General features: G+C 57.6%; 1 protein-coding gene across 3 annotated transcripts in view; it reads right to left on the minus strand.

Moving 5' to 3' along the window:
* HSPG2 (heparan sulfate proteoglycan 2) overlaps window positions 1–22,040 on the minus strand; it is a gene marked incomplete at both ends in the record, with an annotated part of 105,486 nt that overhangs the window by 65,029 nt on the left and 18,417 nt on the right. For all 3 annotated transcript variants that reach the window (XM_080692400.1, XM_080692399.1, XM_080692398.1), the window contains 5 exons: window positions 842–1,002; window positions 1,247–1,305; window positions 1,393–1,502; window positions 7,864–7,908; window positions 8,461–8,596. In XM_080692400.1, the coding sequence (XP_080548526.1) occupies window positions 842–1,002; window positions 1,247–1,305; window positions 1,393–1,502; window positions 7,864–7,908; window positions 8,461–8,596 (511 nt within the window). The remainder of the gene's footprint in view (window positions 1–841; window positions 1,003–1,246; window positions 1,306–1,392; window positions 1,503–7,863; window positions 7,909–8,460; window positions 8,597–22,040) is intronic.

The following is a 22,040-nucleotide window of genomic DNA, read 5'->3' on the forward strand; positions in this document are numbered from 1 at the left end:
GAGTATTATCTACTTCACAGGAACTGTCAGGAGGCCCAGTTAGGAGGCTGGCGATAAGGCCACAGAGGAGGGCCATGTACATTAGGCGCTCAGGAAACAATTGCTGCTTTGCATGTGTGTAGGAGGTGGGTACTGGGGATTGGACCCAGGGGTGTTCTACTTCTAAGCTATCCCTCCGGCCCTATTTTATTTTTTTATATTGAAAAATGGTCTCACAGCTGGGCATGGTGGCACGCGCTTGTAACTCCAGCATTTGGGAGGCTGAGACCAGCGGATCGTGGTTCGCGGACAGCCTCAGCTACTTAGTGAGGCCCTTTGTAACTCAGTGAGACCTGGTTTCAAAATAAAGAATAAAAAAATAGGGCAGGGGGTGTAGCTTGGAGGTCGAATGCCTCCATCCCCAGACACACACACACCAAAAAAAAAATAAAAAAGAAAAAAGAAAAAAGGTCTCACTAAGTTGCCGAGAGCTCTACTAAGTTGCTAAAGCTGGCCTCTGTACTGGGATAGAGGATAACGATCCCTCTATCCTGAGATCTTTCTGTCTCAGCCTCCCAATTACTGGGATTATAGAGGTGTGCCACCACGCCCAGCGAATCGCTGCTTAGGGCTGGATGTGTCTTTTGGACTTGAAAGCACTACGTGGAGAAGGGAATTACTACCTGTCGTCAGTGTATGGAGGCAGAAATCGGCCGTGATGGGCAGTCCCAGGAGGTAGTAAGCAACCTGTACCTAGTGGTGTGCTAGCCCAAGCGAGGATCACCCATGTGGAGACGCCAAAAGAAGACTCCCACGAGCCTAAGACACTAGAGCAGGTGACCCCAGGCCCCAGTAGGCTCACCTGTGCCCAGGCGTCGGAACTGGAAACCCTGCGGGGAGGTGATGTAGGAGCCGATGGAGCCCTTGGAGATGACCGTGTGCAGCACCTCCTGAATCTGAGCCCCATCCGCATTGCCTTCGGAGCCGACATCCAGCTCCACAAAGACCCAGCCGTCCAGCTCCCTGGGGCGGGGTGGTGTGGGCAGGGGAGAAAGAGGCCTGTTGGCTCAGCTCCTCCATCAGCTCCCTGCCCAGACAGCCTGTGCCCAGGGCAGGGCCAGTTAATGTTCCAATCACCCGCCCGGCACTCCAGATTTCCACCTTTGGTGCCCACCCATCATGCCTTTTGTGTCCAGGCTTCTTGCTCCTCCTTGCCGGCCCCTCCAGGACCCCCATCCCTTGCCAGCCCCCCAGGAACCCTTCTCACTTGATGAACACCACACTGACAACCTGGTCTCCGGGAATCTTCAGGTACTCCGACTCCAGCTGGGGAGAAACACATCACCCTCAGCCCCCGAGCCCGCCCCATCCTGCCCCGCCATGCTGGGGGCCTTCCCAACCCACCCATCTCACCTTGTCCACCACAGCCTCGGACACCTCCCGGAATTCCCTGGAGCCTGCATCCTCCAGCCGAGGGCTGTACTCGATGGAGTGGGTGAAATTTACCAGGGCCCGAAAGTACACTGTGCAAAAGACGGGAGGGGAGGGGTCACAGGGACGCCAGTGGCTGTGGGCAGCTGGGACGGGTGGGAACGGGGTGGCCCCACACACCTGCGGGCCCACAGCCAGGCCCAGGCTCCTGCGGGAGGACATGGACAGTGGCCCGGCGGGGTTCAAAGCTGAGGCCCCAGCTTGAGTGAGGGCTTCCCCCAGCAGGGTCAACCAAGCAGAGACCAAGCAAAGGTGCAGCCAGGAGAGCCCAGGGTTCAGAGGAAGAGAGGAAGGCTGACCAGGCAGAGGAGCTGGCCTGGTGCGGGGACTCGCTTCCCCACCTTTCCTGGCCAGGGCCTGCCCCCCCCACCCCACCCCCGGGACTCAGCTCAGCCAACATCTCCTCCAGGAAGACACCTGCACTTCACAGGCTCCGAGCCTCCCCCAGCACAGCGCCTCCCACCCACAGGGGGACACAGTAGCAATCGTGGCTCATTTACTTATTTATTCTTGGTACTGGGGAACCCAGGGGTGCTCTACCACTGAGCTATATCCTAGCCCTTTTTATCTTAAGATAGGGTCTCGCAGAGTTGACCACGCTGTCCTCAAACTTGCAATCTTCCTGCCTCAGCCTCCCAGTCTCTGGGATTAAAGGCGTGCACCACCACACCTGGCTATAATCATTGTTCTAAGTCAGCCACACCACAGGCACCGATCCCTCCCTCTTCTGTTTCAGTTAAATGGGGGTGTCAACTGCAGGTACCATGCTGTTGTGCCCCAGGGAGTAACTGATTCTATGCTCATGCACACCTCTCCCTGTGCTCAGATGCGGTCCCTGGAGAAATGCAAGCACTGGGGAACCGGCCATCTTCCTCTCTCGACCCCCAGACTCGGAGCTCCCAGATCTTACCCCGTGCTGAGCCCTGGTGCTCGCATGGTGCTCAGCCACAGTAGGTGCCTTCTAGGTGGTGTCGGATGAAGTCATGGTATAAACATACACACAGACCATTGGTTCTGGCTGGGCATGGGGGTACATGCTTGTAATCCCAGTGCTTGGGAGGTTGAGACAGGAGGATCTCAGGTTTGTGACCAGCCTCAACAACCTAGTGAGACCCTCTGCAACTTAGCAAAACACTATTTCGAAATAAATATAAACCTGGCGTGGTTACTCACGCTTGTAATCCCAGCATTAGGGAGGCTGAGACAGGAGGATCATGGTTCACAGATCAGCCTCAGCTACTTAGTGAGGCCCTCTGCAACTCAGTGAGACCCTGTTTCAAAATAAAGAATAAAAAAATAAGGCAGGGGGTGTAGCTCGGAGATCAAATGCCTCTGGGTTCCATCAACAGACCAAAAAAAAAAAAAAAGTAAAAAAACAAAACTGGGAACGTAGTACAGAGGTAGAAACCCACTGGATTCAATCCCCCCCCACACACACACACAAAAAAAAAAAACATGGGCTTTTTTTCTTTCTTTCTTTTGGTACTTGGAATTAAACCCAGAGGTATTCTATTTTTGAACTACCCTCTAGCTATTTTATTTTAAAACAGGGTCTCACTAAATTGTTGAGGGTAAAGCTGGGCGTGGTGGTGCATGCTTGTAATCCCCGCGCTTGGGAGGTGGAGACAGGAGGATCGTGCCAGTTCGAAGCCAGCCGTGTTGGCTTAAGAGACCCTGTTTCCAAATAAAAGTATAAAAAATAGGTATTTGAGAATGTAGCCACAGAGGTAGAAGGGTTTCCAGGAACCCCAGTACCACCAAAAAAAAAAAAAAAAAAAAAAAAAAAAAATTTAGGGTCTTGCTAAGTTGCTGCGAGGGCCTAGAACTTGATATCCCCCTAAATTCTGGCGTGTATCACTATGGCTGGCACATTCTTTAATTCTGAAACAGGGTCTCGTTCAGTTGCTGAGGAACTCACTAAGATGCTGAGGCTGGCTTCAAACCTGGGATGCTCCTGTCTCAGCTTTACAAGTACTGGGATTACAGGTGTGTGTCAGTATCTCTGGCTACCACCACTGTTTCAACCTACTATGTACAAGACATTTGTGTGTGTGTGTGTGTGTGTGTGTGGTATCGGGATGGAACCCAGAGGCATTGTACCTCCGAGCTCCACCCCTGGCCCAATTTTTTTCTTTTTCTTTTTGAAACAGTTGTGAAGGGCCTCTATAAGTAGCTGAGGCTATCTGTGAACTGTGATACTCTGGTCTCTGCCTCCCAAATGCTGGGATTACAAGCATGCGCTACCACAGCCAGGCTGTACAAGACATTTTGTAGTCATTAAATTTGACAATGTTTCTAAGCTCATGTGTTACAAATATAAATTAAATCGAGTAGCCAATGAGTCACAGTTCCATATGCACACACAACAGAAACACTGCAAATGTTGAATAAATAACTGAAATAAATTGCTGAAGCAAACCCCACCACAAATGCTACAAATTGGTGTATTTGTGCATGCATATGTGTGTGTGCGCACACACACACACACACTCACTCATTTATTGAGCACCTATTATGTATGAGATATTTTTATGCATTAATCTCATGTTTGCAAATTACAGTATAAATTATAAATACCAAGTTATTTTGAGTTACAAAGGAGTCTTGTGTGTGTATGTGTGTTACTAAGGATTGAATCCAGAGGCATTCAACCTCTAAGTTCTCACTCCAACCCTATTTTATTTTGAAACAGGGTCTGGCCAGCTAAAGAGTCTCACTGAGTTGCTGAGGCTGTCCTCAAACCTGAGATCCCCCTTTCTCAGCCTCCCAAGTACTAGGATTATAAGCATGTGCCACTATATCTGGCCAAAGGAGTCTTTTTTTATTTTTTTGCGGGTTTGGGGATGGAACCCAGGGGCATTGGAACCCAGGGGCATTTGAACTCCGAGCTACACCCCCTTCCCTGTTTTTTATTCTTTATTTCGAAACAGGGTCTTACTAAATTGCAGAGGGCCTCACTAATTTAGCTGAGGCTGTCCGCGAACCACAATCCTCCTGTCTCAGCCTCCCGAATGCTGGGATTACAAGTGTGCGCCACCACGCCCGGCTCAAAGGAGTCCTTTTTTTTTTTTTTTTTTTTTTTTGGTGGTACTGGGGTTCCTGGAAGCCCTTCTACCTCCGGGCTACACTCCCAGACCTATTTTTACATTTTTATTTGGAAACAGGGTCTCCTAAGCCAGCGCGCGCAGCTGGCTTCAAAACTGGCTTCAAAACTGCATGATCCTCCTGTCTCTGCCTCCCAAGCGTGGGGATTACAAGCGTGCGCCACCACGCCCAGCTTCAAAGGAGTCTTAACTGTGTATAATGTGCCGAGACGGTGGCCGGGCACGGTGTGGTACAATCCACCGAGCGCTATCACTGCGTGGGAGGCAGTGTTGCTCGGGGGTTAGAAGGCCAGCCTCTGGAGCGAAGCTACCACGGCCAGCCCTGCGATCTCAATCTCGGTAAGCGCTTCACCTCTCCCGGCCCTAAGGTCCTCACCTGGAACAGGAAGGTCCTCACCTGCAACAGGACGAAAAAGGAGCGCCTGCTGTAAGGGCTGCTGCAAGGATTAAGTAGATTTACAAGTATCACGTGCTTAGGGCGGGGCCGGGAGCACCCTGGGGTGGCGGGGCGGCTGTGACTGTTAGTGCTGGTCTTTCGGACAATCCTGGAGAACGGGCGGGCCCGGCTTTACCTTTCATTCCCTTAACCAGTCTCCCCCTAGGGCCTCTAGAATGCCAGGTGGTGTTCTAAGGGCAGAAGACACGGCAGTGAATTCCACAAATGGACACGTCTATCTCTGTGGAAATGACTTTCTAGTAGGAGGAGAAAGGAAATGAGACAGAAGAGCAGGAATGCGTGGCCTGCAGGTCGCTAGCAAGGAGGGCTGGCGAGGGTCTGCTGGGGCGGGCGGGGGCGCTGCTTTCCTCAGTGGGGCCAGGGAGAGCCTTTCTCCAAAGGAGGTGTTAGAAGGAAGAGAGTGAGCCGTGAGAGGTATCTGTGAGAACATTCTAGGAGAGGAACAGCAGGTGCCAAGGTCCTGGGGCAAAAGAGGGCTCAGCAAGATGACTGCGACAAGCAGAAGCAGCAGCGGGGAGCACCTTCCAGCTGTCAGCCCAGAGCTGCACAGGCCTGAGCCAGGATGCTCTCGCTCAGAGACTCAGGCCAAGAGCCCAGGGAGGAGGTGGATGGCATGGCTGGGCCAGGTGTGGGAGCACAACTCCTATTCTGGGCGACGGTGCTTATGAACTTCTGCCTGAACCACAGCGGCAGGCCGGGCTGGGCCGGGCTCCTGGGTGCTGGGTGGGTGGGGCTCTGTGGGCCAGAGTGTGGGGGCCACGAGCTCAGCCACAGAGGCCTCTTGTGAGCTGTACAGAGGCCCATTGAGAGTCCCCCGCCCTGCCTCTGGCCTCAGCCCACGGCCCAGCGCAGGCGAGGAGGCCGGGCCTCTGCACAGGAATGTACCCGCTCCGGGGGAGGGGGCTGGGGTTCCACAAAGCCCCTTTCTACTAGGGCCTGGGAAGGGCGCCGACCCTGCGGCCTGACCCCACCCTCTCTTCTCCTGGGCCAGGGGCAGGTCAGGCCGGCACCCCAGGACTCCAGCTCAGCGGCGCCCTGGGCATTGGACAGGTGAGGACTCACCATCAGCAGCCGCTCTGGAGCCAGGGATGCTGAGCAGCCACTTTCTAGCCCTACCCAGAGTCTGGAGGGGAGAGGCGCAGAGCTGTCCCCACCACCTACCGGCACACACCCTGCTCAACAGAGCTGCCCATGCACCCAGCCCTGTCTCTAGCCTTGGGCCTCTCTGGGTCCCATGGCGAGCCCAGGACCAGCCTGTCCTGGGGACTAATGGCCTCCAGACTTCAGGGCCTTATTCCTGGAGGGTGGCTGCCCGCTCCTGGCCTAGAACCCCGGGGTCCCAGCTTCCGTGTCTAGACCTGTGGACCCAGATGGGGCCGGGACTGGCCTGGCTCCGTCTCCGTAGGGATGGGCCTCTGAGCCGCCAGGGTGACTCACAGCCAAGTGCAGATGGAGAGAAGGGAGGAGGGAGGAAGGGCAGCAAGGGGAGCTGGGGGTACGGGACGGGCTGAGGGCAGACACACGCCCCGGGCCGGGCCTGGCCACTGGCCGAAGGAGACTCCTCGTCCAGGACCCTCGTGCCAGCTCCAGGAGGGCGGCCCAGAGCCTGCAGAGTGGAGGTGGAGAGGGAGGGGAGAAGGGACGGAGGCAGAGAGGACCAAAGACACAGGGAGACAGAGTCAGGGGAGAAAGGGATCTGCGAGGTGAAGACAGAGGATGATGAGGGGGTGGGGAGACGGAGGAGGAGGGAGAAGATGAGAGGTGCAGGGAGGAGGTGCTGAGAGCCAAAATACAGAGCAGGAACAGCCAGCCTAAGGCAAGGAGGAGATACAGAGAGAGCAGGACAGACCGAGGGAACCACAGACAGGACAGACGGGTCACCAGATGGAAAGAAACCAGAGGAGGGCGATGGAGGGGTCCTGGGGGAGCAGAGCTAGGGGCGGCCTAGCAGAGCTAGGTGCTGCTTCCCACCCCAAGCCTCAGCCTGCCTGAGGGAAGAGCCATTTCAGGGCTGGATTCCAAGCGTGTACAGCCCAGCACGCCCGCCATGGCCAGGCCACCCTTCGCGCCCTGAGACCCTGGGAATCAGGGAGACACTGCTGCCCCCCGGGAGGAGAGTCAGCCTGGCTGGCTGGCTGCTGAGCCCCAGGGCAGCCGGCAGCGCTAGGTTTGGGCCTGGAGAGACCAGGGCCCCTGCCTCTGGCCACTGATCAGCCCCATGACAAAGGTGTGGGTCCTGGTCTTAGGCTCCCTGTCCCCCATCCCCCATCTCTGATCGCTCCTGCCCCACCCTGTGAGGGGCTGGAGGTGTTACTGAGCAGGCAGCGTGGACCAGGGCCCCAGCAGGTAGGCCTCGCTTGGCAGGAGGCAGGGATGCGTGAGCAAAGGACACTCCAGGATGTGGCAGGGGCCCACCTGACGCTCCCACACCTGGCTCCCAGGATCTTGCAGCCCTGCACAGACCTACACTTAGGCAGGCTCGAGGCAGAGTTCAAGTCCAAGCACATGGAAGACCACCCTCCACCTGCACTGCCCACTTGATGCCCTTGGTGTGCCAGCTGAGGGAAGTGCCTCCTATGCTGAAGAGGCCCAGGCTCTGTCAACGTGGCGTGGCAGTTGGCTTCCAGCCCGGCTCTTCATGCCCACTGCCCTGAGCCTCCTGCCGGTGACACAGGCAGACACAGAAGCTGCCTGTCCCCAACCTCAGAGGGACTTGTCGAGCAGTCCCACAGCCATCCCGGGTCAGAGAACACCCTCTTCTCCTCAGGAGATGGTCCCTGTGGCTTCCCTGGGGGCAAAACAGGGACCTGCAGGGTCCCCTCAGCAACTTACCCATCTGGAAGTCCCCGCTGCCCAGGTCCCCACTGCCCAGGTCATCTGCAAACAGAACAGAGATCTGTTCAGCAACAATGATTAGTTGCTGAGCACATCCTGGGTGTCGAGCACCTCTGGGCACTGCTGTAGGCCCCTGGCATGCAGTGGGGAAGAAACACATACACAAAGCATGGTTACTCCCTGCCCCCATGTCCCAGGATAGCTTAGAAGCTTCCATCTGAGAGAGTGGGCCCAGGCCCCAACTCCCAGAACTTGATGGTCTGTCCAATGGCTGGGGCAGAGGGTCAGGTCAGATGGGCCTCTGGTTGAGGGCAGGAGGAGGTGGAGCAGAGGGAAAGGAGACCGTCCTGACTGTGCACAGCTGGCCACCTTCCCTGCTGGTCCTGAGGGTCCCGAGCTAGGGAGAGGCGTGGTGACCAGCCCAGAGGCGTGGTGACCAGCCCAGGGTCAAACAGACTGTAAGTGGAGGACGTGGGGTCATCAGGACCAGGGCTCAGGACGCCAGGGCCACACTGACGGCACCACCTGGGGTCTTCTGAAGGGGCAGTGGGAAGAGCCACGCCTCTGCCCCGCCCAGCCGTGCCCGCTGCGCACCTCCAGACGCGTGGTCAGCCAGCAGGTCCTCATCGTCAGAGAGGTAAGAGTAGCTCCAGTCCGCCCGGCCCAACTTGATGCTCTCGGTGTCCTCAGGAAGAGAGGGGCCATCGTACGCCCGCAGCCCATGGGCCACCTGTGGGAGAGGACAGGGTGCACCAGGTCACACACTCTCCAGCTCCTGCCAAGCCCCTGGGCCTTCCCCTCCCTCTGGGGGAACCTAAAGTTCCACCCCAAGGCCGCGGGTGATTAAATCAGACTTAGCTTGGCTGAGAGAGCCAGGCAGGGGCTGAACCACTGTTTTTCATTCAGGTTCCCCAAATCCCATTAGCCCTGGAGGCCTCCAAGCCCAACCCGACAAATCCTGAATGGATCTTCAAATACAATAGACAATGAAAGGGAAACTGCTTGGTAAATGGAGAAGGGAAGGCACATGTGGGATGTGACCAGTGAGTGGGTGGGGGAGGGGACACGGGCAGGTCAGGGGTGACCTGGGCCAGCAAAGATGGAGGACAGTGCAGGTAGAAGGGGGCAGGTCAGCGGTGGGGGGGGCTGGCAGAATTTAAGGGGAGTTAATCCAGGCTTTGCTCCCAAGTGCAGTTCCTCCTGGGGCCAAGCTGACCCCCTCCTTCCACCACCGTCCATCTGCCAAACCTCCCGGCTGCAGGCGCACACATTCCCCGGTGCTGGAGAATGGGCTGTAGCACTTTGGGTCACACTGACGGGCTCCTCCACGCCCTGCAGGGGAGGGTGAGCCCAGCCGCCAGGAGGAATGACACAGGACAAGCTTGGTGTCAACTCCATGTGACCTCAGGCTAATGCTGAGCCCAGCACCTGCTCCGCTTGGGGCTTCCATCCCTTGGAGGGGCTGCGGAGGTCTGCGCTCAGGCTGAAGCCTAGGCCAAGACAGCCAGACGTGTGTCTTTCTCAGGTGCACCTCTGGGCAGTGGATGCCTCTTCCCTCTTAGGCAGGATCAAGGCGCTGCCAGACAAGTTTCTCAGGCAAAGCAGAAGAAAACCAAGCCAGCGGAGCCCAAGGGTACATGAACCCGCAGCAGAATATGCTCCAGTCCCTGGGGCCCCATGACCCATTCTAGATGTCGGGTAGCAAAGACCTCTGGCCCTGTCCTCAGCCATGTCTGAGCAGCATGGCCGGGTAAAAATTGGGAGGTTGAGACAGGAGGATCACAAGCTTGAGGCCAGCCACAGCAAATCAGCGAGACCCTCAGAGGCCTAGCAAGACCTTGTTTCAAAAATAAATAAAAAAGGCTGGGGATGTAGCTCAAACGTAGAATGCCCCTGTGTTTACTCTCCAGTAACACCCACCCTAAAAAAAAAGTTGTGAAAAACCAAAGCCACCACCTAGACCAGGTGGGGAGGCCCAAGCAGGAAGAAAGCCTAAAGAGCCAGTCAGCCCCCTCCCCGTACCCCCGGACCCAGGCACTCCGGGCCCTCGCACCTCGTCTTTTCTCAAGGCTCACCACAGTCCCTCTGGTGGAATATCCTTCTACCTGTATATGGGGCAGACTCCTACTCCAAGACTGAGCTTTAAGGATGCCCTAGCAACAGAAAGGCCCAGGTGACTGACGTGGGCCCTCAGGTGCTGGGGAGGGAAGGCGGCCCCCACCAAAGACCACACATGGGGGAAGGGCAGGTTTGCATGAGTCCTTCATGGAGACTCGAGGGGGGCAGTCTCCTGCACAGGGAGACGGCAGCCGCCTGGGCCAGGGGCTGGGCTGAGCTCCGGAGGAAAAGCACAGGAGGCTTCCCGGAGCTGGTCCCTGAGCTTCCGCCCCGCTCCCATTAGTAACCTGTTCAGGTAAAGCAGGAACCCTGTGCTGTGGCCTCTCATGCCTCCTAAAAAGAATGAGCATGAAAATCTCCAGACTGTCCTGAGTCCGTGTCCCTCACAGCCACCTCCCTAGGCTAGGTCCTGGGCCCTGCTAGGCCCACAGGGATGGAAGAGCCCCGAAGGCAGGGTGATGGGTCCATCACTACCTTCTCAGTGCCCGGGCTCAAACAATACTTAAATTAAAACTTTCTTTCTTTTTTATTTATTTTTTTATTTGTACTGGGAATTGAAAACCCAGGGGCATTTTTATCTCTGAGCTAGACCCCTAGCCCTAGTTTATTTTTTCTTTTGAAACAGAGTCTAAGTTGATGGGGCTGGCCTTGAACCTATGCTCCTCAAGGATGCCATGGCCTATGAATTCCAGCTGCTTCCTCTGTGGAGGTGTCACTCCTCCCCTCAGAGGCTCCGAGCCCACGTGCAGGGGCTGGTGCCATTGGGTGGCTTGGTGTCTGCGGTGCTGCCCCACCTTGGCTGAGGCCCATACCCCATGGCCACTCCCCACCGGCCACAGGCAACACCGCCTCCTCTTCCTTGTCCCCTCCACACCACACCAGTGCCTGTCCCTGTCCCGAGTGGTCACCGCAGGCCCCATGGGCCCTGTCCCCGGGTTCCTGCAGGGCTGGTGAAAGCTAACTCCCAGGCCCTCCTCAGAGCCCCTGAGCCAGGTTCTCATCCCGGCTCAGATGGTTACAGCTGTACAAGCCCTGTGACTTGGCCGTCACAGAGGAGGAGTAAGCCAGGGTCCTGGCTCCTTCCCTGCCTGGGAGTGAAGGGAGTGCTTCCACCGGCTGGAGGGTGGGCCTCAAGCAGGCCCTGATTGACTGGAGAGGAGTATGAGGTACAGGGGACAGGCTTGGGGTCTCCCCACCAGGTGGAGATCTGCCCGGGTACCGCACCCCTTCCCACGTGTCAGGCTGCGGAGGTCAAGCACGGGGCGCGGCGATTCCTGGCAGCCCCCAGACACTGCTGTCTGGGAAGGAAAACCCTGATGGTGAGTAAGGTCCTGAGCTTTTCCCAGGGAAGGAGGCGAGGAGGGAGGGGTGGGGGTTCTTAGGACTGGACAGGAAATAGCGAAGTAAGATTCAACAAGGAAAAAAAAAAAATGCCAGGAACACACATCTGCAGCAGGAGGGGAAACAATCCAGAACTCCTTGGGCCTGGATGGAAGGACCCCTAGCCCCAGGACCCACCCCACATTGTGGACCCTTCCAGATGACACCCTGTCCTTCCTATGGCCTCCGCCCCAGGGGTGAGGACCTAGGGGCAGCTCAGGGCCCACAGCGAGGACCCAAGCCAGCCAGAGCAGAGACTTCATTTGTTAAAAGCTGAAGATCAAAAGATCCCCACAGCTGTATTTCACATCTGGGAGGGGAGATGGAGCCGGATGGGAAAGAGGCTCCTGGAAAGGGCAGAGAGGAGCCGGAGACTTGACCATAGAAGGGAACTTGGATCCAGACCTGGAAAGTCCAGGGCTCCTGCGGAATGATGGACCGCGTTCACTGGGCACTTACTAAGCGCCGGGCATGCCTCCCCCATGAGGCGGAGCGGGGGCAGAGACGCCCGCTCACCTGGAGAGGCTGAGGCTACCCGTCAGTCACCCATGGTGTTGCCAGCACTGAGCTCACAGGGGGTCCCTCTCAAGAAGACCCTCTGCACACTGCACCTCTGTTTAGAGACCTTCAGCCTCAGTGTCGCCTGGGGCAAGGACAATGAAGGGGCTAAGCCGCTGTGATGGCCCCATTCACTGAGCCCAGGGAGAAGTGATCCCGGATCACAGTGGCTGCCTGGGCTCCAAGCCCTCTGTGTACCAGGAAAGGAGGCAGGGCTGGGGCTGGACAGTCAGGCTGACCATGAAGCCCAAGTAGAGGACAGTACCAGAAGCTCAGGCACCATGTCCCAGACTCAGCCTGCTCCCGGGATGGCCCGAGGGGATGCCCGGGCCCATGCAGCACGTGCCTCCGGTCCCAAGGAGGTCCACCGCGGCCCCAAGGTCAGAGGCAGAAATAGAACCCAGGCTTCCTGCCCTCCAGCCCCTCTCCGGGCTGCGAGAGAGCCCAGCTTCCTCCCAGAGGGACCCAGTACTTCAGGCAGGCGCTGGAGCCGGATGGTGGTGGGGAGGAGCCTGGAGGGAGACCTGGCCAAAAAGGAAGGAGCCCAGCCGGGAGGGGATTTTCCAGATCCTGCAGGTTCCTGGGGGAGGGGTTCTGATTCAAGCAGACTGAGGCAGAGGGCTGTTCTAACATGCTGGAGGCAACAGCCTGGACAGGGACTTGAGCAGTGTGGCTCCCTATGGCAGGTGTCCCCTGAGCCCAGGCCAGGGAGGTGAGGAGGGCCAGGCAGGCAGGTCCAGGTGGGGACTTTCAGTAGGTATGAGAGAGCCCCAGGCCCTATAGAAGCTCATGGGACAAGGGCCAGAGGCTGGATCCTCCTTCTCTGGCCTGAGGAGGATGCAGGGGAAGCTGAGAGTGGCCAGGTCAGCTCTCAGGGAGACAACGCAGACCGCAGCACGCGAGGCCCAGGGTGCAGAAGATGGAGGAGGTGTGGGGGTCAGGGAGGCACAGGCAGTCAGGGCACTGGTGTGGGGCTGCCAAAGGTGTTTTTGTGTGTGGACTTTGCAAAGACAGGACTTGCTGGGGCTGCTGAAATCAAGGTTGGTGCAGGTGGTAGCACAGTGAGGAAAGAGCAGGAAGAATAACGCTCCCCATGGGGCTTCTGCCAAGCCCGGTGCTGCCCCACACCGTGCGCACCATCGCGAGTCGTCCTGATGGCAACCCTGGGCAGGGCTGGCGCCCCAGGACACCGCCCCCACCCACGAGAGGGGAAATGCAAAGAGCTCTGAACACCAAAGTGGTTTTTGTCCCAGTGGTGGGACGGAACCCAGGGCCCTGTGCAAAATAGGCAAGCACTCTATCCGTGAGCTACACCCCCAGCCCATGATTTTTTTTTTAATGTTTATAGCAAGCTTGTTTGGTGCCAAATCCCGACCTGACCTGGCGCGGGGCTATTAATGCTTATTGACGGCACAAGGGGTGAAGAATCACAGGTTCTGCTGCAGTAGCGTCCGTGGGTTTGACCACGGGTGCTGCCCCAGGTCCTCTGAGGATGTCACGGCACGGCGGGCACATGGTCTGAGGCACCTGGGTCAAACTTGAAAGCTTCTGGATTCCAAAACACACCTGAGCCCAAAGATTTCCATTAAGGGACTGTGAGTGTGTGCTACTTAATTCCATTTTATGGATGAGGAGGCTGAGGCTCAGAGAGGGTCACCTGTATAGATGAGATCTAGCAGGTGCGGCTCTTAGTAAGGTGCCTCCTGTGCACTGAGTGCTCGATGAGTGTTCAGACTAGTACCGTGGGGGAGACAGGGTAATGCAGGGGAGTGTGGGTGTGGACTCAGGAATGGGCTCACACCTGCTCTGGGATGGAGGGAGCAGTCTGCCTGCTGCCCAGGCCTGGGCTGGCTGGCGGGCGGGTCACAGAGCTGCAGTCCAAGGTTCCAGCTGTCTGTCTGCTTTGGAGTGGGCTCTGAGACCCCTGGGGGCTGGAGGCTCCCCCAGAGACATTCTTCACATGCCTTGGGCAGCAGGCCCGCAGCCTCCCTCCCCCTGGCCCAGGCCTGGGGCTGAGCCCCCCACCGCCCCCGCAGCTCTGGGAAGGTCTGAGCACCGCACAGTCCCCAGGGCAGCTGCAGCTGCCCAGGGCAAGGCTCCAGGCATCTGGGGCCGGAGTGAGCTCACCTCCTCCAAATCCAGAGACTGCGGGGGCAGGAACGAGCAAGGCCCTGCCTGCCCACCTGCCTCCCCAGACCTCTAGGGAGGGATGCAGAACCCAGACACGTTCCCCTGTCCCTCTGCTATGACGCAGGCTCCCAGGTCGCCCCCAAACAAGACCCAGGGTTAAGGTGCTCTGCCCTGCCCCCAGGCCGGCCAGTGCAGACGGCAGAGGGAAGGAATCTGTCAGGGCAGCACTTTGTTGTGCAAACTGCCAGGGCCTAGTGAGCCCCACACAAAGGCCCAAAGGCCTTTAATCCCCTGGCAGTCTGAGAGGGGCGCCGGGGCCGGAAAGGAGGTGGCCACAGCCTCCTCTGGCGTGTCCGTGCCCGTGCTACTCGGGAGGCCAGCCAGCTTCTCACACTCAGGGCCCCAAGGAGGCAGGACCTCTGCCAGCCAGCCAGCCAGCCAGGCGGGAAGAATAGCGATCCCCAAAATAAGCAGCGGACACTCCAGGGTGCTGCGTGCCAGGTGCTGAGCTAAGACTTTACAGGGCTCATGCCACTCAAACCCACACCGACCTCCACAGGTGGACAGCGCGGCGACCCACCTTACGGAGGAGAAAGACTAGGCTCAGAGAAGTAATGCCACCGGCCCAAAGTCACGCAGCTAAGGCGATGGCAATCGTGTTTGCAACCACGGCTCCAGCTCACAATCCTGCAATTAGCCAACTCAGAGGCACAGTGGCCAGCAGGCCCCTGCCTCTGGCCTCTGATACCTGGTCTCTGAAAGCTCAGGCCAAGGCCTGGACTTGGAAAGGCCATGTTCCAGCCAGGGCCCTAAGCACTGAGGAGGCCGAGGAGAGGCAGGGCCTTCTGCAGAGGCCCAGGGGCACATAGCTGGGGGCTGGAGTTTCTGGTCCTCACTCTGCCCTCAACTCACCTGCAGCCCTGGACAGGCCCCTGGCCCCCTTCCCTTTCAGCAAACTTCAGCAAGACCCTCCTTTCAGTGCTGGGCATCCACGCCAGCCCCTCCGTCCCTGGGCACTAGTGAGTCACCAGGGGGCTCACGGCCACATCCCACCACAGAGAACATACAGCAGGTGCTTGGTATATGCTGACCAAGCTCAGACTGAGGTTCAGACTGAGGAATGAATTTACCCAACAATCCTGCAACAGGAATCAGCACCTCTGGCAGAAGAAACCCAAGTTTAGAAAGAGAAGCAGGGCACATTGGAGAGTGCACAGCTAGGAAAAGCCAGAATGAATCCCCGGCCTGGCTCCCTATGGACAGAACTGGTGCCATAACATACCCCGCCTGACCAGGACCACGTGGCGGCCCCTTCTCATCCCCAGGGAAGGAGAAGATGGCCCCAGCATCCCTGAAATCCATTCTAAGACCCGGGACCTTGGTTCTCTCAGCTATAAAACAGGACAAAGCACCCGCCCAGCTCCTGCCGGAACTGTGGGGGACCTCTGAGGAGCGTGGCCTCTGAATCTGCCTCCTTCCCCAGGAGGCTCTGCGGGGGTCTCTTCCTTGGAGGGGGTCCTCCAGCATAGTGGGGGTGGGCATCCACACTGAGCTGCTACTGACTAGGTGGAGGACCAGCGAGGGTACCAGGTCTGGGTCTCGGAAGACCTGAGGGCCAGACCCCATGCTCAGCCAGACACTCCAGCTCTAGGCCGCCTCTGCCACTTGCCAGCTGGTATCCTCATCCAGTAAGAAAGGCTCATCAGAACTGCCAGTGAGCCCGAAGGGTCAAGTCATTCTGACCTCTTCTTACTGAGCACCTACTATGTCCTGGGCCCTGGAGATAGCAAGGGGACTGCAGGATCCTGAGGCGGGTCTTGGACCACTGACAGGGTGAGCGGAGGGATGGGGCTGGGTGAGCCCAGGGCAGCGTGCCGTCAGGTGCTGAGAGCCGGGGAAGCTCCCTTCCCACAGGAAAGGACAACTTGGCTGGTCCCAAAAGATGGCTGAGCTCGAGCACGGTGGAGAAGGGGCACACACACGGTGCACCAGGCAGAGGGGAGACATGCCAGGGCCCAGAGGTGGGACAACCCTGGGGGTGGGAGAGCCAGGAGGAAGCGGCGCAGAGGGGCACGTGTGAGGTGGCGGAGAATCAGAGGCGGCCGCCGCGTGGGCTTTTAGGAATGCCGTGTCCTCGCAGCTGTGCTATGGACCAGGTGCTGGGCACAGTGGCCCAGTCTCTCCAATCCTCCCAAAGGCCCTGCACTCTCCTCTGGCCCTCCAGACACCCCAAGAACGGGGCCTCCCCTGGCAGCTGGATGAGCTGCCTGCCGGCTTCCAGGAGGATCAGGAGGCAGCCGGGAGATGCCCACCTTATCGGTGGGCGGCTGTGGCTGCACCAGCAGGGCTCCCAGCGGGAGCAGCATCTGGGCCAGGCACGCCCTGGAGTGAACGTTACCCACCCAGCACTGTGGGTGTATGTGGCCCTGCGGTGAGCACAGGGCGCCTCCCGATGGCAGCCCCGCTCACCCTCAGGTTCTCTGGCTCCTGGTGCCCCTGCCTCCATCAATGCCACCATGCCTGTGGGCTTCAAGGCCACTCTGACCTGGCCGGGCCTGCCCACGCCACGGAGTTCATGGACAAAGCCCCCAGTACAGCCAGGCCCATGGGTGCGTGGAGATGTTCCCCAAATTTTCACCAAAACACCACTAACGATATCTACTTTCTAAACTTCTCAAGTAAGGCCTTTTAGCTACTCTTAGTTCATTAAAGGGTGAGAAGGGAGGCCCTTATGATGGTCAACCAGGCTCTGTGTGCTATCTGTCTGTCTGTCTCTCATACACACTCACACACCACCCTCTCTGGCCTCTTTTTCTCGCTGTCTTCCAGCTCCATTTGTCTCTACACCCCTCAAAGCCCCCAGGTCCCTTCCCACCCCAGGGCCTTTGCACTAACTGTGCGCCCTGAGAGCCCATTACTCACTCCTCTTCCTCCAGTTTCTGCTCAGCGGTCAGAGGTCCTTACAGACCCCATCTGGGCCTGGACTCACTGCCTGCACCTGCTTCCTGGCCCTTCACTGCAGGAAGTCGCCACCAGCAGCTCCTTCGTGATTTACCTGCCTGTCTGTTTACTGCCCCCACAGTGGGAGGCAAGTTCCACAAAGACAGAAACCTTTTTGTCCATTTTGCTTGTTGCTCTTTCTCTAGTGCCTGGCACACAGCAGATTCTCAACATTCATTAAATGAATGAATGAGGTCTACAAATGGGGACGCTGAGGTTCAGAGAGCTGACTTGCCCATCGCCACAGAGTTGCTAGACCTGGAACTTGAACCCGAGACTCTGGTCCCAACCCTGAAAGGAACTCTATCACCAGATCCCTCCTCCTGGCACCTCTTTGGCCACTGATGCCTGGGCTTTTCTGCAGGGAGTCCATGAGGGGGGGTAGCGGCTAGAGGCTGCCACAGTCACCGAAGAGCATCCCGGGGAGAGGTCGGGCTCTGAGGCAAGCAGGGCCAGAGCTCCAGCGCTGGGGCCTTGCGCAAGACAGCCAGGCGGCCAGGCCTCAGCGAGTCAGCCCAGTGCTCGTCCACTCCCCTGGGCATCGGCAACACAGAACAACAGCTAGACCAGCAGCCCGACAGCTGTGGCCCAGGAAGCGGCACCCCGCCCCCGGGCTTCCCTCATCTGCTTCCTGGAGGGGGGCAGGGACAGGCAGGCCTGAGCCCAGCAGAGGACAACTGAGCTGGAAACAGGAGAGAGGACCCTGTCTCCTTTCCTCCTGACTATTGTCCCTGCCAGGCAGTGACTCGGGCAGGAAGAGGCCGGGGAATGGTCTTACAACATCTGGGGAAGGCTGCTCCACAGAGCAGAGCTGGTCTCCAAGTCCTCGAAGTCCTAAACGTCTCCATGATGGAGAGGACAAAAGCTGTGTGCCTCCCAAACTTGCTTAACTTGGAACCCTTTCTTCACGTAAAGTTCCTAGGACTAGGGTTCTACAGAACATACTTGAAGAACACTCACTTCAACCATACCGCCTTTCCAGAAGCTCTCCTTAAGAAAGGCTTTGGAGCCGGGCGTGGTGGCGCACACTTGTCATCCCCGCGCTTGGGAGGCAGAGACAGGAGGATCGCGCAGGTTCGAAGCCAGCCGCGCACACTGGCTTAGGAGACCCTGTTTCCAAATAAAAATGTAAAAATAGGTCTGGGAGTGTAGCCCGGAGGTAGAAGGGCTTCCAGGAACCCCAGTACCACTGAAAAAAAAAATAATAAAAAGAAAGGCTTTGGATGTGGGACATGATGCTCCCTGCCCACCACACGCCAAGGGGTCTGGGGAGACAGAAACCCCAGGGCAGGCCAGGTGACAGCTTGCCACCTGAGAAGCCCAACAGGATGTGCCCCTTCTCTCCCCGGCCATCAGCCAGGGGCCAGCCAGGGGAGCACAGGGCAGGCTGCAAGGGACTGAGAAGGGGGATCCAGCTCACCCCACTCTCCTGGGCGAGGCCCTTCCCTGGCCTCAGCCTCCACCGCTGGCAGGTGATGAAGTGGGCCTAGATTGCGCGAGTCCAGCCTGTCCCAGCAGCCTGAGGTCACTCTGGGAAGGGAGTGAGGAGGGGAGAGAGGAGGCAGATAGGGTTTGGGGCTCTTCCCTTAAATATCTGCTTCAACCAAAACAAATCCACCTTTTCTTATTTTCTATTCCGGCCTTCCACATGGCACATCAGTTCACACCCCCAGCAGCCGTGCAGCCAAGCATCTGCTTCCCTGTCTATAAAATGGGCAGAGAATTCAGGGCGCTTATGCCCGCATATCCGCAGGCTCTGTGTCAATGGCTTCACCAACAGCAAACTGAAAATACTTGGACAAACTGTCTGCACTGAAGGCCACCAGCTTTTTTCCTGGTCTACTCCCTAAACAATAGTGTAACAGCCATTATTACACTGCGGAACAAGCACTTAGTCGTGTTTACATTGTATTAGGTATTACAAATACCTAAAGAGGACAAAGCTTAAGGGAGCGTTGAGTGCGGCTACATGCAAACACTGCCATTTCATGTAAGGGACTTGAGCATCCTCAGAGTTTGGTACCTTTGGGGTCCTGGAACCAGTCCTTGACTGACAACAGGGGCAGCTGTGTGGGGTTGTTGTGAAGATTAAGTAAGCCTGTAAATGTTACAGATAGCACCAGCGCATGGCAAATGCTTCACGTTTGCTGCCCCCCCCCTTGTGTGGTGCCAGGGATGGTACCCAGGCCCTCACATGTGCTAGGCAAATGCTCTATGCTTGAGTTCCATCCTCAGCCCCACTGTAAGTTGTTGTTTTTTTTTTTCTTTTGTGGTACTGAGGATTGAACCCAGCACATTCTACCTCCAAGATACACTCCCAGCCCGGCCCCCTCACCCCTGCTTTTTAGTATTTTGTTTTGAAACAGAGTCTTACTAGGTTGCTGGAAGTCTCACTAAGTTGCTGAGGCTGTGATCCTCTTGTCTCTGCCCCTTGGGTACTGAGATTACAGGTGTGGGCCAATGTGTCTGCCTACTTACTGTGATTATTAATGTCATTTTCATTGGAATAAGGGTTTTGCTGCTTAAAAAGCTTGAAGCGATCAAGTGTTTATGATCGTAAAAGTTCCTTCTGGCTTTGACATTTTAGCACACCGAACCCCTGAAATCATTCTAACCCCCGTCATCTTTCTTAAATTCTAGGCTGTGACTCCCACTGGCCCGGCTGACAGAGGGAATGGGAGAAGCCGTAGGAGCCAGCAGAGGTGACTACCATCATCGCCATCGTTTTTAACTCATCCTTCCCTCCTGTCCCGATACAAAAGGACGTGGGGCAGCTTACAAGACGCATGCCTAACAGCAAGAGAGAATTTTCTAGATACAGGTAAGACGCACTCAGGTGGGGCAGACAGAAACGCCTGGACAGGGGGAAATCTGGGCTGGGGACAATTCATCAGGCTGGGGTTTCTCTTCCCTGATGAACGTGAAGAAGGAAACCCGACCTATCCCGAGATTCCATGTCTGGAAGGTAAAAGCAAATGCATTGCTTAGAAGAAGTGCAGCTATTCCTGATGCCGTGAGGTGGCAGGTGTCCGAGGGATGAGGTCTGCCTGGCGTTCCTCTCTGGCTTGTTAGTGGCACCGGCATCCCTGTGCAGGCCACAGACTGTAACCCCGTGAGTCTGCGGCCAGGGGCAGAAACTGCAATGACCAAAGATACAAGGCGACGCGGACGGAGGCCAGGAGCCCCCAGCTCACCCGCACCCTCAGCCTGGGCGGGATTACCCATGGCGCCCAAGCCCGACCCAGCCAGTGCCCGAAATAGCCAGAGCGGGGGAGGACGCCAGGAGGCCCAGGCGGGGCCTGGTAAGGCCTGGCGCACATACCCTGGCACACGAAGGGGCACCTTTCCCGGGCACGCAGCCCTCCCTGGGAGTCCCGCCCACTGGCTCCCCTCGGGCTCCCCCTCAGCCTCACGTAGCTCACACAGAGCCCAGCCCGGGGCCCCACCTCGCCCACAGAAGCCAAATGGAAAAGTCAGCCGAGGAAGCCACCCAGACCATATAGGGAAGCGCCCCACCTCCAGGCTCTGCCTTCCTCAGCCCCCAGCCAAGACAATGGGGGCTATTCTGGGCTGTATGGGGTATTTAAAGCTCTGGCTAGGCCTGGTCCCTGGGGAACAAGAAGCCTTGCCCTCTGCTAGACCTTCCTGAAATTGTTGTGCCCAGACTGCAGTGACCACATCCCCTGGGGCACCCTACCTCTCCCGACAGACCCCCTGGGATTCAGCACAGTACCCTCTCCTCCAGGAAGCCCACGGGGCCTCCCGTGCTCCGCAGAGCCGTGCCTGCTCTGGTCCTGGTGTTCCCTGCAGCACCAAGACCAGCAGCTCAGGGCCGGAGGCGGGGATGGGACCGCGCCCCCGCCACCGTGTGGGATGAGTGAAGCAGGGGCAGGAATTGTGTGTTGCCATTGCTCTTTTGCCAGCGAATGGCACACAGTAGGTGCCAAAGAAATATTTACTAACTGAGGTAAATATTTGCAGAATGTGTCGGAACCCCCACAGAAACACCCAGGGCTCCAGCATGGGGTGGCTGATGCGGATGACCCGCCTGCCCTCACGTGGGCATGCAGAAAGTGCCCAGCCTGCGCAAAGCACTTCATGCCCACCATCTCCATCCCGTGCACCTGCTCAATGCTCCCAGGAGGCAGGGGCCATTATTACACTTTATAAGCAAGACCACGTCATTCCATTACACATGGAGCTTGCCCGAGGGCCTGAACTACACAGTGGCCAGTGCCGGAGCTGGCAGGCAACCCGGGAACCCCGAGGCTTCGATCCCATGCCCTGCATAAACACCTTGCTAGAGGAGCAGGGATGACAGGAGCCTGCGATTGGGCCACTAAGTAGCTGTGTGACTCCAAGCAAGTCACTTGGCCTCTCTGAGTTTGTTTTCTATAAAAACAGAGCATTCATTCCTATTTTTTCAGATCGTCAGTAGGATCAAAGGAGCCAAAGCTTGTGCACGTCTCCCCCATGAGCCCCATCTCCTCCCCAGGGGCAGGGAAGGATGGTGGGGAGGCGCATGGGGGAGGAGGAGCCCAGTGTGAGCCCTGGAACAAAGCTTGCAGCTGCTGACCACAGCTGGCGAGAGGTCTGGGCGGGAGCAAGAGGAGAGGAGTGGGCTGGAAGTCACCTCTGGCCCTCCTCCGTCACCCTTCCTCGCTGACAGCTGCTGGGGCCTCAGGGCCAAGCGCCCCACAGCTGGGGGAGCTGGCTGGGTCATCTCAGTCCTCAGGCGGACTCAAGTCCCAGGGTGCCTGCCCCGCTGCGCCCACTGGCCAGGAAGCGGCCCCACCCCCAGCCCTTCACCCAGTTCTCTGGGAAGCTGGTGTGTGTGTGTGTGTGTGTGTGTGTGTGTGTGTGTGTAATGTGTGCCAATATGTGTGTGTGTGTACGCATGCGCTAGACAGAGGTCTATGGGCCAAACATGCCTACGGGGAGCTGGACCACGCAGGGCCAGGGTCTTAGGACAGCCCCGTGGCTTTCCT

The sequence above is a fragment of the Muscardinus avellanarius genome (assembly GCF_963383645.1).
Source record: "Muscardinus avellanarius genome assembly, chromosome: 3".
Classification (NCBI taxonomy): Eukaryota; Metazoa; Chordata; class Mammalia; order Rodentia; family Gliridae; genus Muscardinus; species Muscardinus avellanarius.